The 22,967-nt window shown below is 37.3% G+C and overlaps 1 protein-coding gene across 2 annotated transcripts in view; it reads right to left on the bottom strand.

The window, feature by feature from the left end:
- Window positions 1-22,967, bottom strand: part of LOC123547224 (uncharacterized) — a 37,780-nt gene that overhangs the window by 2,482 nt on the left and 12,331 nt on the right. For both annotated transcript variants that reach the window (XM_053551499.1, XM_053551500.1), the window contains exons 5-12: window positions 22,296-22,434; window positions 21,571-21,765; window positions 18,290-18,496; window positions 17,086-17,169; window positions 11,613-11,726; window positions 10,652-10,768; window positions 9,487-9,600; window positions 7,372-7,470 (exon numbers count right to left, since the gene is read on the bottom strand). In XM_053551499.1, the coding sequence (XP_053407474.1) occupies window positions 7,372-7,470; window positions 9,487-9,600; window positions 10,652-10,768; window positions 11,613-11,726; window positions 17,086-17,169; window positions 18,290-18,496; window positions 21,571-21,765; window positions 22,296-22,434 (1,069 nt within the window). The remainder of the gene's footprint in view (window positions 1-7,371; window positions 7,471-9,486; window positions 9,601-10,651; window positions 10,769-11,612; window positions 11,727-17,085; window positions 17,170-18,289; window positions 18,497-21,570; window positions 21,766-22,295; window positions 22,435-22,967) is intronic.

Here is a 22,967-nt window from a genome sequence, read left to right as displayed (position 1 = left end):
GCAGGCAGGGTTGCAGGTCCATTCATTCACCGCCCGCTTAAAAATCTAATCGTGTCACCGATTGGCCTTGTTCCAAAAAAAGCTCCTGGGGAATTCCGCATGATTCACCATTTGTCATACCCCTCTGGCGGTTCAATCAATGATCATATTGACCCGGCTTTATGCACGGTCCAATACACTAGTTTTGACGAAGCGGTTAAACTGGTTCAAAATTTAGGACGAAACTGCAAGCTTTTCAAGTCCGATATAAAAAGTGCATATCGCTTAATTCCAATCCGGCCGTCAGATTTCGAACTGCTAGGATTTTGCTATAATGGCTATTTTTATTTTGATAAGGCCCTTCCTTTCGGAGCGTCGATTAGTTGTATTACATTCGAAAGGTTTTCTAGATTTCTGGAGTTCTGTGTCAAGCTTAAGTTAAAAACGGAAATTTAATTCACTATCTTGATGATTTTTTGGGGGGAGACAAGTCGTTAGAATCATGCACTCGAGCATTAGAAATTTTCAAAACACAATGTCAGAACTTGGTGTACCTCTAGCTCTCGAAAAAACGGAAGGCCCGACAGAAGTTTTAATATTCTTAGGATTAGAACTTGATTCAATCAATATGACGGTGAGAATCCCAATGCCAAAAATTCAAACGGTTGTTCAAACAATTAAAGAAATACTTTCACGAAAAAAAACAACACTTAAGAAAATGCAGTCTCTCATAGGGTCTCTGAATTTTTGTTGCAGGGCAATAGTTGTGGGCAGGCCATTTATTCGCCGCCTAATAAACTCTATTTGCGGCCTTACAAAGCCTTATCATCATATCCGGGTAAATGAAGAGATAAGACTGGACTTAAAAATGTGGTTAACTCTGCTTCAGAATTTCAACGGCATTTCCATTTTTCATGATCAATATTGGGTCACAAATGAAGACGCACAATTGTACACTGATAGCGCGGCGGGCACGGAGTTAGGATTCGGGATTTACTTTCAAGGTCATTGGTGTCACGCGAAATGGCCAATCACGTGGCGTGCACGTGGTCTTACGTCCGATATAACAGTTTTAGAGTTGTTCCCCATTTTGGCTGCTATATTTATTTGGGGAAAAGATCTAAAAAATAAGAAGATCAAATTTAACTGCGATAATATGGCAGTAGTTCAGATCTTGAACAAATTATCTTCTAAGTCGGAAAAAGTCATGTGCATTGTAAGAATCTTAACGTTAATATGTTTTAACCTTAACATCGTAATTAAGGCAGTTCACGTCCCAGGTCATTCTAACAACGTTTGTGATGCTTTGTCTCGCTTTCAGCTGGACAGGTTTCGGAAGCTAGCTCCAGACGCAGACCAGTGTCCTCACCCGGTACCAGATTTCCTTTGGGACATCTTCAGTTTAGAGCTAAACAGCTCCTTTTTTCAGGAATCGCAGTAAACTCTAGACTGACGTATAATACAGCTTTAAGAACCTTTGAGAAATTCAGGCAGTCTTATAATCTTCCAAAGTGTTGGCCTCTACCCGAAGAACACATTATGTTATTTACTGCATTCTGTTTCGGAATGAAGTTGTCACCAAAAACTATTACGACGTATATAGCAGGTTTAAATTATTTTCATAAACTGTTCGGATATTATAATATATCCGGGGTCTTTGCTATTAACAAACTGCTGGAGGGTTGCCATAGGAACCGCATAACGCAAGATAATCGAACTCCTCTGACTTTACCAATCTTGATTGATATATGCAGAAAACTCCCTCACATTTGTTTTAGTGATTATGAATCAAAATTGTTTAATTCATTATTTACCCTGGCCTACTTTGGACTTTTTAGGGTTAGCGAATTAGTTTCTCCGTGTAAAGGATTATCAGAGGTTTCGCTTCAGTTATCTGACTTGTCCCGGATAGGAAGTCAGTACGCTATAATTAAGCTTCGTCATTCTAAAACAAATCAAAGAGGTAAAGTGGTTACATTAAAAATACCCAGAGAATCAGGTTCTGTCTGCGCAGTGCAATCACTACTTGAATTCTTAGCGGTGAGACCAAAACAGGTTGGAATATTGTACTGTCATCAAGACGGCACCCCCGTTACGAGGTCACAATTCTCCGCTGTATTGTCAAAATGCGTTGGAAAGTGTCAAATTCCTGGTACTTTTCGATCACATAGTTTTAGAATCGGTCGGGCTACTGATTTAGCGTCTCAAGGTTTTCCACCAGAAGTTATTATGAAATTGGGTAGATGGACATCAAACTGTTATAAATTATATATCCGCTATCAGAAATAGGTCAAGGCACACAACTCTATCACTCTTGATTCAATAAATATACTTGTTTCCCAAGTACGGCATTTGCGTGGCCTTTGTGTACTTACGAAATGTACAGTACAATCTCTTTAAGGCTATCCTGCTATTAAGCAAAAACCTCTTTAGAACAACATTCAAACTTCCTCATGCTGTAACATACCGTCAAAATTACTTCCTCAGGGCAACAACCTTTACATAATAGTCAATATTTGTATTTCCCAAACGGTGTTACTTTATAGGGGTTGCACTGTACTTATTTCATTTTCGCTTTAGCGGCAAATTCTGACTACCAATTCTGTTTCTCGATACTTGTAGATGTATGGGTTTTAGGGGATTCAATCCCTTACTGGGCCGGCATCCGAGCGACGGACACAGGAAAGGTCAACCTTCGCTTGCCTGACTTAACAATTGCTTGGTGGGGAGTGAGGGGACTCGGCTGGACCTCTTTCCGCAACTCCATAGAGACCCAGGTGCTGCTATCGCCTCCACCCAAGATTATCATCATACATTTAGGTGGTAACGATCTTGCCTCATTATCTTTAATCAAAATGAGAAGAAGTATAAAAGGGGAAATCGAATACCTCCGTGAGGCTTTTCCCGACACCGTTCTGATATGGGTTGACATTTTACCCAGGCGTGTTTGGAGGGGGGTCACGAACGTAAAGTCGTTGGAGACAAAGCGCAAGCGTATCAATAGGTTGGGCCGTATAGCAACATGCCGTTCTGGCAGGGGAGATTTCATAAGCCCTGACATAGATACGGAAACTAACTTTTTTAGCGATGACGGTGTACACTTAAATGATGTGGGGTTGGAGTTTTATCTAGATTATTTGAAGACTGCAATACAGGAAAACTCTGCTCAATAATAATTTTTTGGGGGATAAATTAAAATTTATTGTGGCGGAAAAAATTGTTTATTGACCGGAAGGTGACCGGGCGCTGTGGTTTAAGCTAAGAAAATTGAACCATATACTTCATAATTTTACCTTCGAAACTTCCGGTTACGGGTGTATCAACTCTCGTCGATGGCATTATTTGCGCTACAGATGAGACTTGTGCGTCTGTGACTTAACTGAGTTGACAGTTTCGGGTCCGTAGACTGTTTAATTACTTTTGTTTTGGGTTATCTCAGGTCACAAGCTTAGTAACGTGGTAAAATAATTGTTATGGCTCGAATGTTGCTTCGGGTCATTATACTGTGTTGACTCGAATGTCGCTTCGGGTCCTTATGCTAGCTTTGACTGTAGACTCAAATGTCGCTTTGGGTCACTTGGTTATTTTGTTGCCGACTCGAATGTCGCTTCGGGTCCTTATGCTAGCTTTGACTGTAGACTCAAATGTCGCTTTGGGTCTTTTGTTATTGTTGTTGTTGACTCGAATGTCGCTTCGGGTCTATAGGTCTGGCCCTTTGTGTATTGGTAAGACCTAGTTAATGTGGTTACCGTTTTAGATGTATTTAGCCAATGGCATTCCCTAACGCCGAATGTGTGGTTGTGCATTTTTAGTTTCCTAAGCTGGTACCTGTTGAGGGTACATTACATTGGGGAACTGGGGGTTTACGATTACACAGTCGGTAGGACTCTTATGGCTAAAGGTTTTGTGTATGGATACAGTTAATATCTCAGTGACCTGAGTGTAAATATGCAAGTGCGTTTTATTCATTAAAATTGGTTGCCTTTTATATGACACGCCCGGTCTCCTTTCGGTTAACTTCCTTATTGCGTTTGATATTAGTTTTCAATAGTTTGGTAGCGAGCTTTAACGCCTAACATACCGAACTCAGAGCGGCCATTTTACCCAACTCATATTAATAAATGTTTGAGCATTCATTTTAATGTAAACTGTATTAGATGATTGATTAAATGTTTGATTATTCGCCGCTCAGGCGCTTAATAAATAGAGTGAAGACTGCACGTGCTTTTGTCTTTTATTTTGAGTAATTACAAATAATAAAAATTATTTTTAATTTAAAATAATTTGATTTATTTATTTCGAGAAATGTTTTGTTTGTTGTCATAGAAACGTAGCCAATCAGCTGTCAATCTGGTTCCCGATTTTGTAGTCCTTTATTTATAGCAATAAACCATTCAACCGAGAGCCAGTCGTCTAAAATAACAGTATAAAACCGAAAATCACGTGCAGTCTGTCTCACTTACGCTGTTTCTTTTGACAAGTCACACCGATAAATTCTCCCACCCGCCACACCCCGTAAATTCGATAAGTCAACAAATTTTTAGATGTTGCAGTTTGATCTTTTATATACGATGTATTGTATCATTTTTCTGTCTAACATTTGCATATGTCTGTTAGAATGTTATTGGAAACAGAATTGCTGTCTAGTACTTTTATTTCAGACTGTGTCGTCTGCTTAATATCGATATCTGTTGTATGGGAATCAGAAGATCGTCTGCGTTTGCCAACGTCTTCATTGGTACCAGGAACGAATGGACAGCATACGTATTAACGTTTCAGTCAGACTGTTGTATTTTATGAGATTTATTAAAGTTCCTAGGTTCACCAACAGAGAAATGATAGACTGTGATTACTTTTAAAGTGTTATTTAGTGAAACACAGACTCTGTTCATGTAAATTTTGTGTCATTCTCAAAGGACAGTTTCTTTGTTTTATTTGATATATTTTGGCAAACGGTACTGTTTCTGATATATGTTAATAATGTTTTTCATTATGAGATATCAATTATAACGTGTATATTTATGGAAATGACGGTCTCATGCTCCTTCTTTTTTAAATTACAATTTAATAGTCGCTCTTTAATGGATAATTTGCAAAAAACAAAACAAAAAAGCGGAAAAAATTGTTTATTGACCGGAAGGTGACCGGGCGCTGTGGTTTAAGCTAAGAAAATTGAACCATATACTTCATAATTTTACCTTCGAAACTTCCGGTTACGGGTGTATCAACTCTCGTCGATGGCATTATTTGCGCTACAGATGAGACTTGTGCGTCTGTGACTTAATTGAGTTGACAGTTTCGGGTCCGTAGACTGTTTAATTACTTTTGTTTTGGGTTATCTCAGGTCACAAGCTTAGTAACGTGGTAAAATAATTGTTATGGCTCGAATGTTGCTTCGGGTCATTATACTGTGTTGACTCGAATGTCGCTTCGGGTCCTTATGCTAGCTTTGACTGTAGACTCAAATGTCGCTTTGGGTCACTTGGTTATTTTGTTGCCGACTCGAATGTCGCTTCGGGTCCTTATGCTAGCTTTGACTGTAGACTCAAATGTCGCTTTGGGTCTTTTGTTATTGTTGTTGTTGACTCGAATGTCGCTTCGGGTCTATAGGTCTGGCCCTTTGTGTATTGGTAAGACCTAGTTAATGTGGTTACCGTTTTAGATGTATTTAGCCAATGGCATTCCCTAACGCCGAATGTGTGGTTGTGCATTTTTAGTTTCCTAAGCTGGTACCTGTTGAGGGTACATTACATTGGGGAACTGGGGGTTTACGATTACACAGTCGGTAGGACTCTTATGGCTAAAGGTTTTGTGTATGGATACAGTTAATATCTCAGTGACCTGAGTGTAAATATGCAAGTGCGTTTTATTCATTAAAATTGGTTGCCTTTTATATGACACGCCCGGTCTCCTTTCGGTTAACTTCCTTATTGCGTTTGATATTAGTTTTCAATAGTTTGGTAGCGAGCTTTAACGCCTAACATACCGAACTCAGAGCGGCCATTTTACCCAACTCATATTAATAAATGTTTGAGCATTCATTTTAATGTAAACTGTATTAGATGATTGATTAAATGTTTGATTATTCGCCGCTCAGGCGCTTAATAAATAGAGTGAAGACTGCACGTGCTTTTGTCTTTTATTTTGAGTAATTACAAATAATCATATATCACCGAAAACTGAAGTGTCAAAGGTAGGTTCATTTTTTTTCATGACTAATATGATGTGTCTATTGAATGCGAAAATTTACGCAAGCTGATATTTTCACAAATTTCATGAATTCATGAGCATTTCCATGTTGTGAATATTTCCAAATATACAGTATTTTGCCCCATCTTTTGGTAGCTATATAATTATGAGTCATGACCATTTGCTACCAGGTAACTTGTGTACCTTATTTTATCAGGTAAACTTTCACAATGTAGTAGCAATTATGTTACCTCCCTTGGTATATTTCTACTAAAGATAAATCGATTTAATTACAACCATGTAAGAACATTGACCACTTATATATGTCAGTCAGTCCAGAGAAAAATGTCCATCTAATAAAAAAAGAACTTGTACAGGCAAAATGAAATTAACAGATATTTAAGAAACAAGCAATAATTTCCTTTACATAATTCAGCACTAATCATGCTGGGCTGTCTGACTGTCTGTGACAATATAAGTCAAGTCAGTACAAGTGCTTTTTAATTTTTGAGCTTGACTGAACATGTGCAAATCTAGACTAAACATTTAAAGAAAATTTTGTTTTACTGCTCTCATTACAATTTTTTAAAAATAAAGACAAAATATTTTTAATTTTCCTTAGTATTCAAGGTATTGTAATATAAAAGGTTGAATTTGAGAAAACTGTAATATCACTTGTCTTTTTTATGTGTCTGACCACACTAAAGTCACAGAAAATTCAAGTCTGGAGTTTCGAGTAGAAACTTTATGTTCATAATTACTGTCAACTCATTAATATTAATTGGGGACTAACTAATTTTTGTGGATTTCGTGGATGACTCAATTCCCCAAATTTAATCCCAATGAACACCTTAAATTCTCGTGGGTTTTATGTTCAAATTCTAAAATCAATAAACTCACATCCCCATGAAATAGTGATTTAGACCAAAACCACAAAATTTCATTCCAATAAAATGTAATGATTTTACAGTATCTAAAATATTAATGTTATTTAACTGAATATCTGTCAAACTTAGCAAAGTCTATATTATATAATGTGGAATATTTTTGACTTTTAATAAGCCCAGGGTATGTTCATTTTTAAGTCCGGTAAAGAAAATATTATTATAATTGTAACAGTGTTTTTCCAGAACATTCTCTAAGAAACCTGTCACTTAGAATGGATTAATGGATACTGTCACATGAAGAGAACAAGAGACTTACCTTCATCTGAACTTTGATAATTTCCATCAGATATTGTTGATGTTGTTCCAGGTCTTCTCCCTGTGATGCCAGACAGGTGTCTGCCTCTTCCTCTATTGCCTTTATAAAGTAGATGAATAACCATGACTAAATGGAACCTATAGTATCATTGTGACAAAATTTGAATATGGCAATTAAAATAAAATTAATCAAAAATTTTCTGCTTTTTCACAAAAACAAGACATTTGAAGTTCTTGTTCTAAGACAAGCAAATTCGATGAATTGGAATCCCCCGCCGAAAGGGTCAGAGTTGAGGAACGGCAAAAAATATCTCCAGCAAAAAATTAAGAATGTTACCAAGAAGCAAATAATTTCATTAGTCAAAATCAAATTAAAAGAAAATGAATAGTTTGTTTGGGTGTGGGGGTGGGGTGGTGAGGATACAACAGTTTACATGTTGATTATAAATATTGATAGAAAACGAAAAATGAAAAAAAAAAAAAAAAATGAAAAAAAAAAATTGGGTGGGGTGGGGGGGGGGGGGGGAGGGGGGTGACCAGGTGTAGGTACACAACATCACATGTTTATAATAAATGTTCATGGAAAAGAATGAAAGAAGTTTAATGAAATTCTTCCAATTGGTTGGTTTGTTATGTACAGATCTGTGGATTTTTAAACAATTAAAGGGCAATAACTATATGGAAAATTGACCAATCGAAAAAAAACTTGAAGGGCATCGTCGCAGTATCTTGGTTCATGTCTATTTCAAGTTTGATGAAATTCTACCTGCTAGTTACTGAGAAATGGCTGCAAACGGACATTTTTCATTAAATCAAGGGCAATAACTCTGAGGGAAATTGACCTATCAAAAAAAAAACTTGATGGGCATCAGCGCAGTATCTTGGTTCATGTCTATTTCAAATTTGATGAAATTCTACCTGTTAGTTACTGAGAAATGGCTGCAGACGGACATTTTTTATTAAATCAAGGGCAATAACTCTGAGGGAAATTGACCAATCAAAAAAAAAAACTTGACGGGCATCAGCGCAGTATCTTGGTTCATGTCTATTTCAAATTTGATGAAATTCTACCTGTTAGTTACTGAGAAATGGCTGCAGACGGACATTTTTTATTAAATCAAGGGCAATAACTCTGAGGGAAATTGACCAATCAAAAAAAAAACTTGACGGGCATCATCGCAGTATGTTGGTTCATGTTTATTTCAAGTTTCATGAAATTCTACCAAGTAGTTACTGAGAAATGGCTGCGGACGGACGGACGGACGGACTGACGGACTGACAACGCCATTTCAATACCCCCCTCCCGATTTCATCGGCGGGGGATAATAATAAAAGTGAGTTTGGAGAAAAGACTACACCTCACACATGGATCCTTTTTTTTCTTTTTTTTTTGTTGTTGTATTTGTTGAGTTTAACGATGCACTGACACAATTATAGGTCACTTTCCAGCTTTTGATGGTGGAGGAAGACCCCAGGTGCCCCTCCGTGCATTATTTCATCACAAGCGGGCACCATTGATAGAACCACAGACCTTCTGTAAGCCAGCTTGATGTCTTTCTCACATGAAAAATTCAACGTCTTGAGTGAGGCTCGAACCCACATTGGTGAGGGGCAAGTGATTTAAGTCAGCAACCTTAATCGCTTGGCTACAGAGGCCCCTACAGATACATCCATTCCATGGATCGAAATTAAGAATATATTTTTAAATGACCAGTCAGATGCTGGTATCTCATTGGCTTCATTAACTGGAACTCAAGTCAGTCATAATAAAATGACCAAGAGTTACCAGAAACAAGGAACAGCTATCCCTAAACAAGAGGTCAGTGTCCTATATCATTCAGCAGAGTTTCACAGCACTAACACGTACATCAAGAAACACTGCTGGTAAATTACATTGAAAACTGACTTGCAGATTCAGAAGGAGATATTTCAACATGAAACAGTGAAAGCAGAACCACTACTAATAAACTTAATTTTAAAGGAAAACTTGCGTCACTTTTGTCAAGAGGGGAAAATTATGTTGTTACCTAAAATAAAAGACTTGTTCTCATATGCAAATTAATAGCAAGTACATACCAAACTCATATATTAGATACTTTAGGTAATTTATACATACATCATCTAAAGGTTTAAGTAGCTCAGGCACCAGTCCCTTCAGTTTGTACTTGTCACCAAGATGAATAGACTCAAACACGAGTTGACGGATGTAGATCTGGGCACTTACTATTGCCTGTGAATGATGATAATAGACAATCATTCATACATATTTAATCTGGCACACTTCATATTTTATAATTATTTAAGATTTAGGATTGTTATTTCAAATGTTATTGTCTGTTATAATGCAAGATTACATTTAATACAGAGTAATACAGCTGATATTGTTGTCATCTTCTATTCCTTGCTATTGATGATGTATTCAAATACAATGCTATACAGTAGTTACGAATATTGTAGTGTATTTTATAAAAGCACCCTGAACCCCTAGAAAAAATACACTACATCATTTGTTGGTTGTTAGAAGACCTTCTACATATGAAATACCAAGAAATAACATGTGAGCCTTCATCAACTACTGTCTTTTAGCACACATTTGCATTGACATCATGGAGGTGAAACATTAGATAATTTTGGTATTACACTTGAGAGTAGTAACATTTTGATGTTAGACATCATTCCAGGTATAGAAGATGTTGGTCAAATTAACCTAGTCTATAACTGGAGAAGAAGGAAGGAATTTTAACGTTTCAGCAAAAAGTGATAAAAAAGAATATTAAATTTGTGTCTTTCCACATTGAATTTATTAAACTTGTTTAACCTTTAGCCTGCTGGTGGTAAGTGATTCTGTCTTTGTGACCGGTGCAGGCTGATCATGGTCTTCACTGTTTGCTATTCAGTCATTAAATCTTCAGTGTTCACCCCTTTGAATAATAAATGGTACTGCCCAAACGGAATGATGGACCAGTCCATTTTAGAAATTCAGCAGGCTAATGGTTAATAATCTCAATATGAAAAGACACTCATGTAAAATCCTGTATTTGTTTGTTTGTTTTGTTGGTTTTCATTTAAATTAAAACATTCCAGTCTTATTGATAGAGTAAGATGTCAGCTGCCATTAAGATATAATTTCAGGAACTGGTGGGCACCAGCCAAATGGATGGTTTGAGCAGAGGTAACAGGTAAGTGCTTCAGTCATCTGTCACCTAAAAAAGCAGCCATTCAAAACTATTTCAACAATTTTAGGACAATATATGAAAATATAGAAATATAGCAGTAGTTACATTTTTGTCAACTATTTTCTGTATATATTCGAGTACTTGAGGTGGTGCTGACTCGCCTAATTTTCTTCTCAATGTCCTGAACATGTTTATATTGTCAAGGTAGAAGTCACTTTTCGCCTGAAAAAAAAACAACAAACAAAACAATCGACATACCTTACCAAATATCAAGGTGAAAAAACTGTAATAATTCAGAATAGGAATGTCAATGGTTAATTGGTTATCCACCTGAACATCCAATTTTCAGTTAGCAGAAATTGGTAACCCGTTAATCATATTTGTAAGATTTAATTAAAAACATTTTAACAGAAAAAAGCCTATCAGTAATGATTTTTGAATGGAGATTCAGCCAGCAAAAAACATTTCTGATGATAAAAGTACTACATGTCTATATGCATTTGAAGTTTAAAGCTGTAATGGTTACAAGGACATCGGAACACCTGTACATAACTACAGAGGTGTTTAGATGCTATTATCTGGATAAATCTTGCTGATTTGCATGAAAAAATACCTTGATATAGTTCGTGAGCAGTTTCTTGCTGATTTTACATGGAATAAATGTCTTGACATACTTCCTGACAGTTTTCTGGCTGATTAACATGAATTAATACCTTGATATAGCCCTTGAGCAGTTTTCTTGCTGATTTACATGAAATGAATATCTTGATATAGTTCCTTAGTAGTTTTCTTGTTGATTTACATGACATAAATATCTTGATATACTTCCTGATGATTTTCTTGCTGGTTTACATGAAATGAATACCTTGGTATACTTTCTGAGCAGTGTTCTTGCTTATGTACATGAAATGAATACCTTTATATAGCTCCTGGCAGTTGTCTTGCTGATTTACATGAAATGATTACCTTGATGTAGTTCCTGGCAGTTTTCTAGCTGATTTACATGAAATGATTACCTTGATGTAGTTCCTGGCAGTTTTCTTGCCAATTTACATGAAATGAGTACCTTAGTATAGTTCCTGAGTAGTTTCCTTTGTGTGTCTGTTTCACACCCTTCCTGCAGTTTCTTCAAAGTAGGTATTTTCAACACAAGGGTGGAAAAATAGTCTGATAAATCATCCTGGAAATTATGGAATTTTTCTTGTTAGATATTTCTTGACAGTGTTAGCACTGGGTTTATATCATTATTAAAATACATATGACAAGCCAAGTGCAATTTCCAAACACTAGAGAGATTGAGATGCCATACTTATAAATGTATGCAGGGGCTGATCATATCCATATGCCAAAACAGTCCCTTCTGATGATACAAAGCTATTATTAATTTCTAAGGTCATATCTTTATGGGTGGAGGAAGACTAACATTTCCCCTCAATGAATTGACAATGGCAAGGATGTTAAAGACTTTAGCTTGAAATAAGCAGCTATGCTTAAACCAATGGCAAAGATGTTAAAGACTTAAGCTGGAAATAAGTGGTCATGCTTGAACCAATGGCAAAACGAAGTTAGTGGCTGGAAATAAAAGGCCATGCTTGAACCAATGGAAAAGCTGTTAATGGCTTTAGGTGGAAATAAGTGGTCATGCTTGAATCAAAGGCAAAGAGATGTTAGTGGCTGGAAATAAGTGGACATGCTTGAACCAAAGGCAAAGGTAACTTATTAGCTGGAAATAAGTGGACGTGCTTGAACCAATGGTAAAGGTCAGAGACCACCAATTCAAAAAAGTATAGGGAACTTACTGGGAATGAGGTAAGTGTATACCTGGGAATAAGGTAGCATCTGTGCGTTCTGATTAGTCAGTCATGTAAACAAACCCAAGAAGTGATTTTTTTTTTTCAAAATGGAATATTTTTACTGCATTTACAGTACTTCATGATACATTTTGACAAAATTTGCTACATTTTATGTGTATTGAAAAAAAGTTTCATCAAATGAATTTCTCCCGCCATGACAACGATGTAAACAGGGGGTCATCTCATTCACACGAAAATTACTTAAATAAAGTATCACTATTCATATGTTTTTCGTCCGATATTTTGGTGGAACTAAGATAGTTCTTGAAAAAAATATGATTGGATATACATGTTTCGATATATGGAAGGCCGTACACGCCATAATGTTATAATGGAAGTCTATGGGAAAACAATTGGTGTTCTCTACCCTATATTAGAGCTAAAACGTGACTTTTGTCGAAAGCGATCACAGGTAATGTTAATGGTCACAAATCTGTTGCAGATGATGTAGAAAGACGTTTTCGTACAAAAGTAAGCGTGAATTTTGAATATTTTTTAAATTTTGGCCTCTTTGTTTGACAGGTGTGCCCATTTTTATCTGAGGTTTTGGACCAGAAAGGCTCATTTTTATGTCTGTAATGTCGGAGAATGATCAAAATTGGTAGACTTTATTTCTATTTCTTACGGAATGAATCATATTTCAGCTTCCAAACAAAATCCTATGCCAATAACTTAAATTTTCGCAAAAAAATGCAATAAAATGACGACAGTGTCTGAATCTGGGCCTGTAAATCGACAGGGGGTGACCTTAGTAAACTGTCTATATCTTTCTTAAAACTGAACATTTCTTGATGAAACTTTGTGAAACAATTGGTATTGGATTGTACATAACAATAAAACTGTAAAATGGGAAAAAGTGAAACGAAACATTCATCTATAGGTCAGAGACCACCAATTCAAAAAAGTACAGGGAACTTACTGGGAATGAGGTAAGTGTATACCTGGGAATAAGGTAGCATCTGTGCGTTCTGATTGGTCAGTCATGTAAACAAACCCAGGAAGTGATTATTTTTTTCAAAATGGAATATTTTTACTGCATTTACAGTATTTCATGATACATTTTGACAAAATTTGCTACATTTTATGTGTATTGAAAAAGTTTCATCAAATGAATTTCTCCCGCCATGACAACGATGTAAACAGGGGGTCATCTCATTCACACGAAAATTACTTAAATAAAGTATCACTATTCATATGTTTTTCGTCCGATATTTTGGTGGAACTAAGATAGTTCTTGAAAAAAATGTGATTGGATATACATGTTTCGATATATGGAAGGCCGTACATGCCATAATGTTATAATGGAAGTCTATGGGAAAACAATTGGTGTTCTCTACCCTATAGAGAAGTTTGTGGCTGAGAATAAGTGGACATGCTTGAACCAATGGCAAAGAGAAGTTGTTGGCTGGAAGTAAGTGAAACATGCTTGAACCAATGGCAAAGAGATATTAGTGGCTAGGAGCAAGTGGCCATGCTTGAACCAATGGCAAACAGAAGTTATTGGCTGGAAGTAAGTGGTCATATTGAACCAATGGCAAAGTGATATTAGTGGTCAGGAGTAAGTGGCCATGCTTGAACCAATGGCAAAGAGATGTTACTGGGTAGGAGTAAGTTGCCATACTTGAACCAATGGCAAAGAGAAGTTATTGCCTGGAAGTAAGTGGTCCTACTTGAACCAAATGGCAAAGAGATGGTAGTGGCTAGGAGTAAGTGGTTATGCTTGAACCAATGGCAAAGAGATGGCAGTGGCTAGGAGTAAGTCGTCATGCTTGAACCAATGGCAAAGAGAAGTTATTGGCTGGAAGTAAGTGGTCATACTTGAACCAATGGCAAAGAGATGTTATTTGCTGGATGTAAGTGGACATGCTTGAACCAATGGCAAAGAGAAGTTATTGGCTGGAAGTAAGTGGTCATACTTGAACCAATAGCAAAGAGAAAATAGTGGCTGGAAGTAAGTGGTCATACTTGAACCAATGGCAAAGAGAAGTTATTGGCTGGAAATAAGTGGACATGCTTGAACCAATGGCAAAGAGAAGTTATTGACTGGAAATAAGTGGACATGCTTGAACCAATGGCAAAGAGAAGTTATTGGCTGGAAGTATGTGGTCATACTTGAACCAATAGCAAAGAGAAATTAGTGGTTGGAAATAAGTGGACATGCTTGGACCAATGGCAAAGAGAAGTTGTTGGCTGGAAGTAAGGGAAACATGCTTGAACCAATGGCAAAAATATATTAGTGGCTAGCGGTAAGTGGTCATGCTTGAACCAATGGCAAAGAGATGGTAGTGGCTAAGAGTAAGTTGTCATGCTTGAACCAACGGCATATAGAAGTTTTTGGCTGGAAATAAGTGGCCATACTTGAACCAATGGCAAAGAGAAATTATTGGCTGGAAGTAAGTGGTCATACTTGAACCAATGGCAAAGAGATGTTAGTGGCTAGGAGTAAGTGGTCCTGCTTGAACCAATGGCAAAGCGATGGCAGTGGCTAGGAGTAAGTGGTTATGCTTGAACCAACGGCAAAGAGAAGTTATTGACTGGAAGTAAGTGGTCATACTTGAACCAATGGCAAAGAGAAGTTAGTGGCTAGGAGTAAGTGGACATGCTTGAACCAATGGCAAATATTTGCAAGGAGTAAGTGGTCATGCTTGAACCAATGGCAAAGAGATGGTAGTGGTTAGGAGTAAGTGGTCATGCTTGAACCAATGGCAAAGAGATGGTAGTGGCTAGGAGTAAGTGGTCATGCTGGAACCAATGGCAAAGAGATGGTAGTGGCTAGGAGTAAGTGGTCATGCTGGAACCAATGGCAAAGAGATGGTAGTGGCTAGGAGTAAGTGGTCATGCTTGAACCAATGGCAAAGAGATGGTAGTGGCTAGGAGTAAGTGGTCATGCTTGAACCAATGGCAAAGAGATGGCAGTGGCTAGGAGTAAGTGGTCATGCTTGAACCAATGGCAAAGAGATGGCAGTGGCTAGGAGTAAGTGGTCATGCTGGAACCAATGGCAAAGAGATGGCAGTGGCTAGGAGTAAGTGGTCATGCTGGAACCAATGGCAAAGAGATGGCAGTGGCTAGGAGTAAGTGGTCATGCTTGAACCAATGGCAAAGAGATAGTAGTGGCTAGGAGTAAGTGGTCATGCTTGAACCAATGGCAAAGAGATGGTAGTGGCTAGGAGTAAGTGGTCATGCTGGAACCAATGGCAAAGAGATGGTAGTGGCTAGGAGTAAGTGGTCATGCTGGAACCAATGGCAAAGAGATGGTAGTGGCTAGGAGTAAGTGGTCATGCTTGAACCAATGGCAAAGAGATGGTAGTGGCTAGGAGTAAGTGGTTATGCTTGAACCAATGGCAAAGAGATGGTAGTGGCTAGGAGTAAGTAGTCATGCTGGAACCAATGGCAAAGAGATGGTAGTGGCTAGGAGTAAGTGGTCATGCTGGAACCAATGGCAAAGAGATGGTAGTGGCTAGGAGTAAGTGGTCATGCTTGAACCAATGGCAAAGAGATGGTAGTGGCTAGGAGTAAGTGGTCATGCTTGAACCAATGGCAAAGAGATGGTAGTGGCTAGGAGTAAGTAGTCATGCTGGAACCAATGGCAAAGAGATGGTAGTGGCTAGGAGTAAGTAGTCATGCTGGAACCAATGGCAAAGAGATATTAGTGGTTACTCATACAGTGGGGCTCACCTTTGCTAGTAAAACTGGTCAAATCCTGTATTGACACAAAAAAAGTTAAAAGAATGAAAGCATAGACATAAACAAGTAAAAAAAGTCGTGAGTGAGTTTGATTTTATGGCCTTTAAAGTAATTGTTGATGAAAAGTGACCACACCCTCTGGTGGCCATGTTTTTTGATGAATCAGAAAAATTTGAACAATATCTGTAGAATATTACAAAAGGGCAATTTGTATGAAATAATTTTAAAATCGGGCTAACAATTCCATACAAGAGGATTTTCTAAGTTTCTACTATTTACTGTCAGCAATGTTTTTTGTCAATTCGGAATAATTTGAACAATCTTGGTAGAGGGTCAAACAAGGACCATTTGTGTAAAATTATTTTAAAATCCTTCAAACAGTTTCATACAAGATGACTTTAAAGTTTCCATTATATACATATAGGGAAAAGTAACCATGCCCTCTGGCAGCCATTTTTTTGACAAATCGAAATAACTTGAACAATCTTGATAGAGGTTCACACAGACTATTTAAAATCGTGCTAGCAGTTTCACAAAAGAAGACTTTTAAAATTTCCAATTTATACATAAAGAGAAAAGTGATCATGCCCTCTGGGGGCCATGTTTTTTGATGAATCAAAATAATTTTAACAGTCTTGGAGGTTGACATAAGAACCATTTGTGTGAAACTATTTTAAAATCGGACCATCTAAATTAGATGGAGATGTCGTTTGAAGATTTTTCTTTTTCTTAGCTTTTTTGGCTCCTATGTGTAACCAAGCAGAACCGTTTGAACAACTGTGGTAAAGGACCACCCAAGGAACATCCAGGCCAACTTTCATCAAAATCCGTTCAGTGGTTTTGGAGGAGATGTTGTTTAAGCACAATTGTTGACGATGGACGAACGCACGCACAAGCGACGGATGACAGACACAGTGTAACCACAATAGCTCACGAGCACTTTGTGGTCAGGTGAGCTAAAATCTCCATACTAAAGTTAAACAGCTGGTATAGTGTGTTACCTGAGCTTTAGCTAGCACCTTAGTGTTACTGCCATCACCTGTTGACTTACTACTGTCTTCTAGGCTCTCAACAATATCCTGGTACTGAAAATATTTACACAAAGCAGGGTCAAATTAACATTCTTTCATATAATAAACATTCCATGATATAAATTAAATTGGTTCTTGGCCTACATAGGCCCCTAATGATGATTAACAAGTGTGCAAAGTTTCAAAGTTGTAGCTCTTACAGTTTTTTACAAAAGAAGGACCTAAACAAAAATTTTAACCAAGAAACTCAAATTTTTATTCTACGTACAAAAAGGGCCATAATTATGCCAAAATGCAAATCAGAGTTATGGTTCTTGGCCTACATAGGTCCCTAATGATGATAAACAAGTGTGCAAAGTTTCAAAGTTGTAGCTCTCATAATTTTTGAGAAAAGATGGACCTAAACAAATATATTAACCAATAAACTCAAATTTTCTAAGTACAAAAAGGGGCAATACTTCTGAAAAAAATTTGAGAAACGGTGGAACTTAACAAAAATTTTAACAAACACTGATGCTGACAATCAAGTGACGACAATACCTCGTAGATTTAAAAAAAAAATAAGATGAGCTAAAAAGTAGCTTATGGGCCAATGCTCTTAGACCACTGCGCCACTGTGGAATTTTCTAAGAAGTTATGCTGACCTTGAACTTGACCCAAATGATCCCATATACAATACCAATCTTGGTTTTTCTATAAGCTACCTATAGGCCAAGTTTAATTTCAATACATCAATGCAAACTAAAGTTATTGAAACTGTTTTCTTTCTATTTTTAGCAAAAGTGACCTTGACCTTAAACCTAATGATCTCATATGCAATCCAAAACTCTGTCTCCATGAAAGCTACTTGTAAACCAAGTTTCATTTGGATTGGTCACTCCTAATTAAAGTTATTGAGCGGAAACCAAAAGTTGACGTTTAACGCCCACCAGCCCGACTGCCAACATTAGGCAATCTAATAACCAGATTTTTTGAAAACCTGATTAAAAATGTAATATCTTTCTAATAACTGAATTTTATCACTGCTGGTCAAATATATAGATTGCAGTATTATTTACAAAAGAATGGAAAATACATGCAAGTGTCTTGTAAAAATCTTTTCATGAATTTTCATACATGTAGATAAATGTAAATGTCATATAAAATGATTATAAAATACAAGTCAAAATAATACCTTTGTCATCTGAGCATGAATTTTATCCTGCAGTTTTGTTATAGTCACATTAACACCAATTAACTTTGAAATGGCCCCTTCCTCTGTGTCCTTGACCTCTGACCTTAGTTCTTGTTCAGCCTTGTCAACCTGACGGTCAACCACATACTGTCTGCATGAAGCACACACATGCAACAGCAGGGATATCTCTGGTTCAACTTCCGGACTCTGGAATTCAAAACCTTGGATGTTTTATGAATTGTCTGACACATGCTATGTTTTCATGCAATAAGTAAGACAAGTAAAAACATTAGAGCAAACTTGAGAAAAGTCCAAGCAAAGTGTTCTACAGATCGACTTATTACTCAAATCATCTTAACAAAATAGTCTTTTTATTTTATGCTCAATTACGTTGGATGTGCATTTTGCAACAATTTTCAATCTCAGCGCGGGAAACAGACGCGCGTAAACAGTCATGACGTCAGACGTGTTGTGAGGCTATAAAGACGCACACAACATAAAGTTCCATTTTATTTTATTTTTTGCTGCATAACGTTATGAAAGTCTCATTAAGTAAAATAATTTGAATTGAGAAATATACTATAAAGAACAAAGTGCGACTACAATTTTCATCCTGTTTTAAGCAAATAATTTAAAATTCATACACAATGTATGACGGGGGCGGAGCTATATCTCTCACAATGTGAAAATGTAGATTTCATATTTTCACAGTGTGAGTGATGATATAAAAATATTTAACTGATAGAATACAGTATTTCATTACTTAGCATAAAATAAAAGTCCTTATGCAAGGATGCTATGGAACAAGCTTAGTGAAGATTATTATCATATGAAGAAGTTGTTTAAAGGTTTTTCTATTTTTAGCAGAACAACATGAAAAATGTGAGACATTCATAAAAGGATGCTTCAGAAACAGTTTGGTGAAGATACAACAAGTGGGTCATAAGAAGTTGTTTAAGGACTTTTATATTTTTAACTCTGGCAGCCCCTAAAAGGAGACAAGGGGAACAAACTTTGTAATGTGTTTAATTTCATAACTGTTATGTAATTTATTCAGTGTAAACATGTATTTGATAAAAAAAACTTATTAGTTGGTATAGAGTGCTCTTAAATATCACCATGGCAACACTTGTATATACTTATAGAGAGAAATCTGATTAGATATAACTAAAGGCTAACTTTGTTCACTATAAAACCCTAGATTTTAAACTTTGCAACAGCAACTACCAACTACACCCTCCAAAAATACCTTTTACATTTTAAGTAACTTTTTTCTTTGAGTATGTATTTTTAACGGCTCATATTCTAAAATGTTTATCTAATAAGGGTTACAGACTTATCTTAGTAGCCAAGACACTTAGAAACTAGAGCTGCTTTTGAGAAAAGCAAATGTCTCCCACAACTGCCTAATCATCTAAATAGCATGTCAGTTTTATATACTGTTTACTCACTACAATTCAAGGGCCAGAACTCCAAAATGCCTGGACCGATTTGGCTCATTATCGAACTTGTCTGAGGTCTTATGGTCAAACACATTTTGTTCAAGTTTGGTGAAGATCAGATGAGAAATATTCGACTTCGAGTGCGGAAAAGTGTAAAAAGGCTGATTTTTCGGTAATTCAAGGGCCGTAAGTCCAAAATGCCTGGACCGATTTGGCTAGTTATCGAACTTAGCCGAGGTCTTATGGTCAAACACATTTTGTTCAAGTTTGGTGAAAAATCGGATGAGAAATGTTTGACTTAGAGTGCGGACAAGTGTAAAAAGGCTGATTTTTCGGTAATTCAAGGGCCGTAACTCCAAAATGCCTGGACCGATTTGCCTAGTTATTGAACTTGGCCGAGGTCTCATGGTCAAACACATTTTGTTCAAGTTTGGTGAAGATTGGATGAGAAATGTTCGACTTAGAGTGCGGACAAGAGTAAAAAGCCCAATTTTTGGTAATTCAAGGGTCATAACTCCAATATGCCAGGATGGATTTGACCATTTATCGAACTTGGCCGAGGTCTTATGGTCAAACACATTTTGTTCAAGTTTGGTGAAAATCGGATGAGAAATGTTTGACTTAGAGTGCGGACAAGCTTTGTGACAGACAGACACACACAGACTGGAGTAAATCAATGTCTCCCACACCACTGTGTGGTGGGAGACATAACAAGAGCTGTCACTAATGGTGACAAATGCCCCCGCAGCACCTTGACCTTTGACCTGGTGACCTTGACCTTTGACCTGGTGACCCCAAAGTCAATAGGGGTCGTGTACTCAATAAGCACTATCAGCATGTGAAGTTTAAATGTCCTGCATGCAGTGTTTCGCGAGTAAAGTGCCTTCATGCAAAAAGTTAACATTGGCCCCTGTGACCTTGATCTTTGACCTGGTGACCCCAGTAAGTAGGGGTCATGTACTCAATAAGTACTATCAGCATGTGAAATTTGAAGGTCCTGGGTGCAGTGGTTCGCGAGTAAAGTGCCTTCAAGCAAAAAGTTAACATTGGCCCCTGTGACCTTGACCTTTGACCTGGTGACCCCAAAGTCAGTAGGAGTTGTGTACTCAATAAGTACTATCAGCATGTGAAGTTTGAAGGTCCTGGGTGCAGTGGTTCGCAGGTAAAGTGCCTTCATGCAAAAAGTTAACATTGGCCCCTGTGACCTTGACCTTTGACCTGGTGACCCCAATGTCAGTAGGGGTCGTGAACTCAATAAGTACTATCAGCATGTGAAGTTTGAAGGTCCTGGGTGCAGTCGTTCGTGAGTAAAGTGCCTTCATGCAAAAATTTAACATTGGACCCTGTGACCTTGACCTTTGACCTGGTGACCCCAAAGTCAGTACGGGTTGTGTACTCAATAACTACTATCAGCACGTGAAGTTTAAAGGTCCTGGGTGCAGTGGTTCGCAGGTAAAGTGCTTTCATACAAAAAGTTAACATTGGCCCCTGTGACCTTGACCCCAATGTCAGTAGGGGTCGTGAACTCAATAAGTACTATCAGCATGTGAAGTTTGAAGGTCCTGGGTGCAGTGGTTTGCGAGTAAAGTCCCTTCATGCTGAAGTTAACGTTGGCCTTCATGCTGAAGTTAACGTTGGCCTTCATGCAAAAAGTTAACGTTGTGACGAACAAACGGACGGACAGTTGAAAACTAATATGCCTCCCTTCCGGGGCATAAAAACTAGGAGTACAGCAGACATGTAAGGCTGAACATAGCCCGAAGTCAAGCTGGAAATTTGACATCTGTTTTGAACGAACTACTGGTAAAATTCTTTCAAGTAGAATGTAAACAAACTAACCCCAATGACTTTGATGATAACAAGTTCAGCCTCTGTACGCAGATTTTCATTCACGTCATCTGGTATGTAAACAAGCAGCTCCTTGTGTATACACGTCTTACACAGAGCCCGGCCACATAGTTTACACGTGTATTTCTTCTTCAGCAAACCAAATCCTGCAGAGCAGTGCTGACACTTGTCTGACATACTCTCTTGCTGTAAAAATAATTTTAAACTAGATGTGTGTCCATAGGACACAGGTGCCCCCCACTCCTGTCACTGTACATAGTTTCATTACTCTAGATGAAATATTTTTTAAGATGTTTGCAACACAAACTTTTATGAATTTTATGTGTATTTTTCACTAAGTGAAGGACCATAACTCTGGCCTAGCTGACTGAAATCCCGAAGAGAACACAAGGTGCACAACTTCACATACTATAAAACAATCCTCTGTTTATAACTCTAGGTCAAGTACATTTTGAGATATATGTGGCACAAACTTTTATTTTTTGACTAAGGGAAGTTCTAGTAAAAAAAAAAAAACAGTAACAAGTGGCCAAAAATTCAAAACAGAGAGTTATTTTTTTATTACAAATGCAAGAAACTATTTTATACAAAAATGTCTCTATGTCGTATTATCAACTAAAATTTACTTGAGCAAAATACAAGTAAAGACAATAATTATTGCATTTTTTACAAAATCTTGAACAAGTTACTTATAACTTGGATACATGTGTACTAACTATCCAATTTGCCGACTTTTGCCAATCAGGGGTGGTAATCATAACTTTCACTTCGTGAAGAGTTCTCTTCATCTCAGACGCTCCGACAGTCTTCATGAAACCTTCCCGCAACCTCTTACACTCTTTTGGTAAATCCAACCTGGTAACAGGAAGTAAACGCTTTATTTAAAACTGAAAATCAAAACCCTGTACAAACAAACTTCAATGAATAGATACGCATCTACTTGTATGGATCAACCACTGCACCAGTAGGAAATTCTTTAGATATTTGGCACATATTCTCGTTAATATAAAGCCATCAACAGACAGCGTTTCTAAGTCGTACACCTATAACGGTCTCAAAAGTTTTCAAATTTTGAAATGAAGATACACTGAGATTCTCTTGGTTTCTGAATTCCATTCAATCTGCATATTCGAAGCTAGGAAGGTCCTAAGGAAGACAGCATGTCCTATTTGCTGTTTCAAGGCATACTTGGTACAAACTGAAGTGAAAGTAATATACATAAAAAATGACATTCTGATTTTCCTTTTTTAAATGGCAGCGAATGACTAAGTACTATTGTCTGTTGAGGCCTTAATAGTGGTTTCTTAACATAATATTTTAATTTGTGATGATACATGTCTTAATAGGACACATCATTCTACAGATCAAGGGTGGTGAAAGAAATTTCT

The sequence above is a fragment of the Mercenaria mercenaria genome, chromosome 9, assembly GCF_021730395.1.
Source record: "Mercenaria mercenaria strain notata chromosome 9, MADL_Memer_1, whole genome shotgun sequence".
Taxonomy (NCBI): domain Eukaryota; kingdom Metazoa; phylum Mollusca; class Bivalvia; order Venerida; family Veneridae; genus Mercenaria; species Mercenaria mercenaria.
Note: the sequence above shows the minus strand (reverse complement) of the source record. Positions and strands in the feature narration are given on the sequence as shown.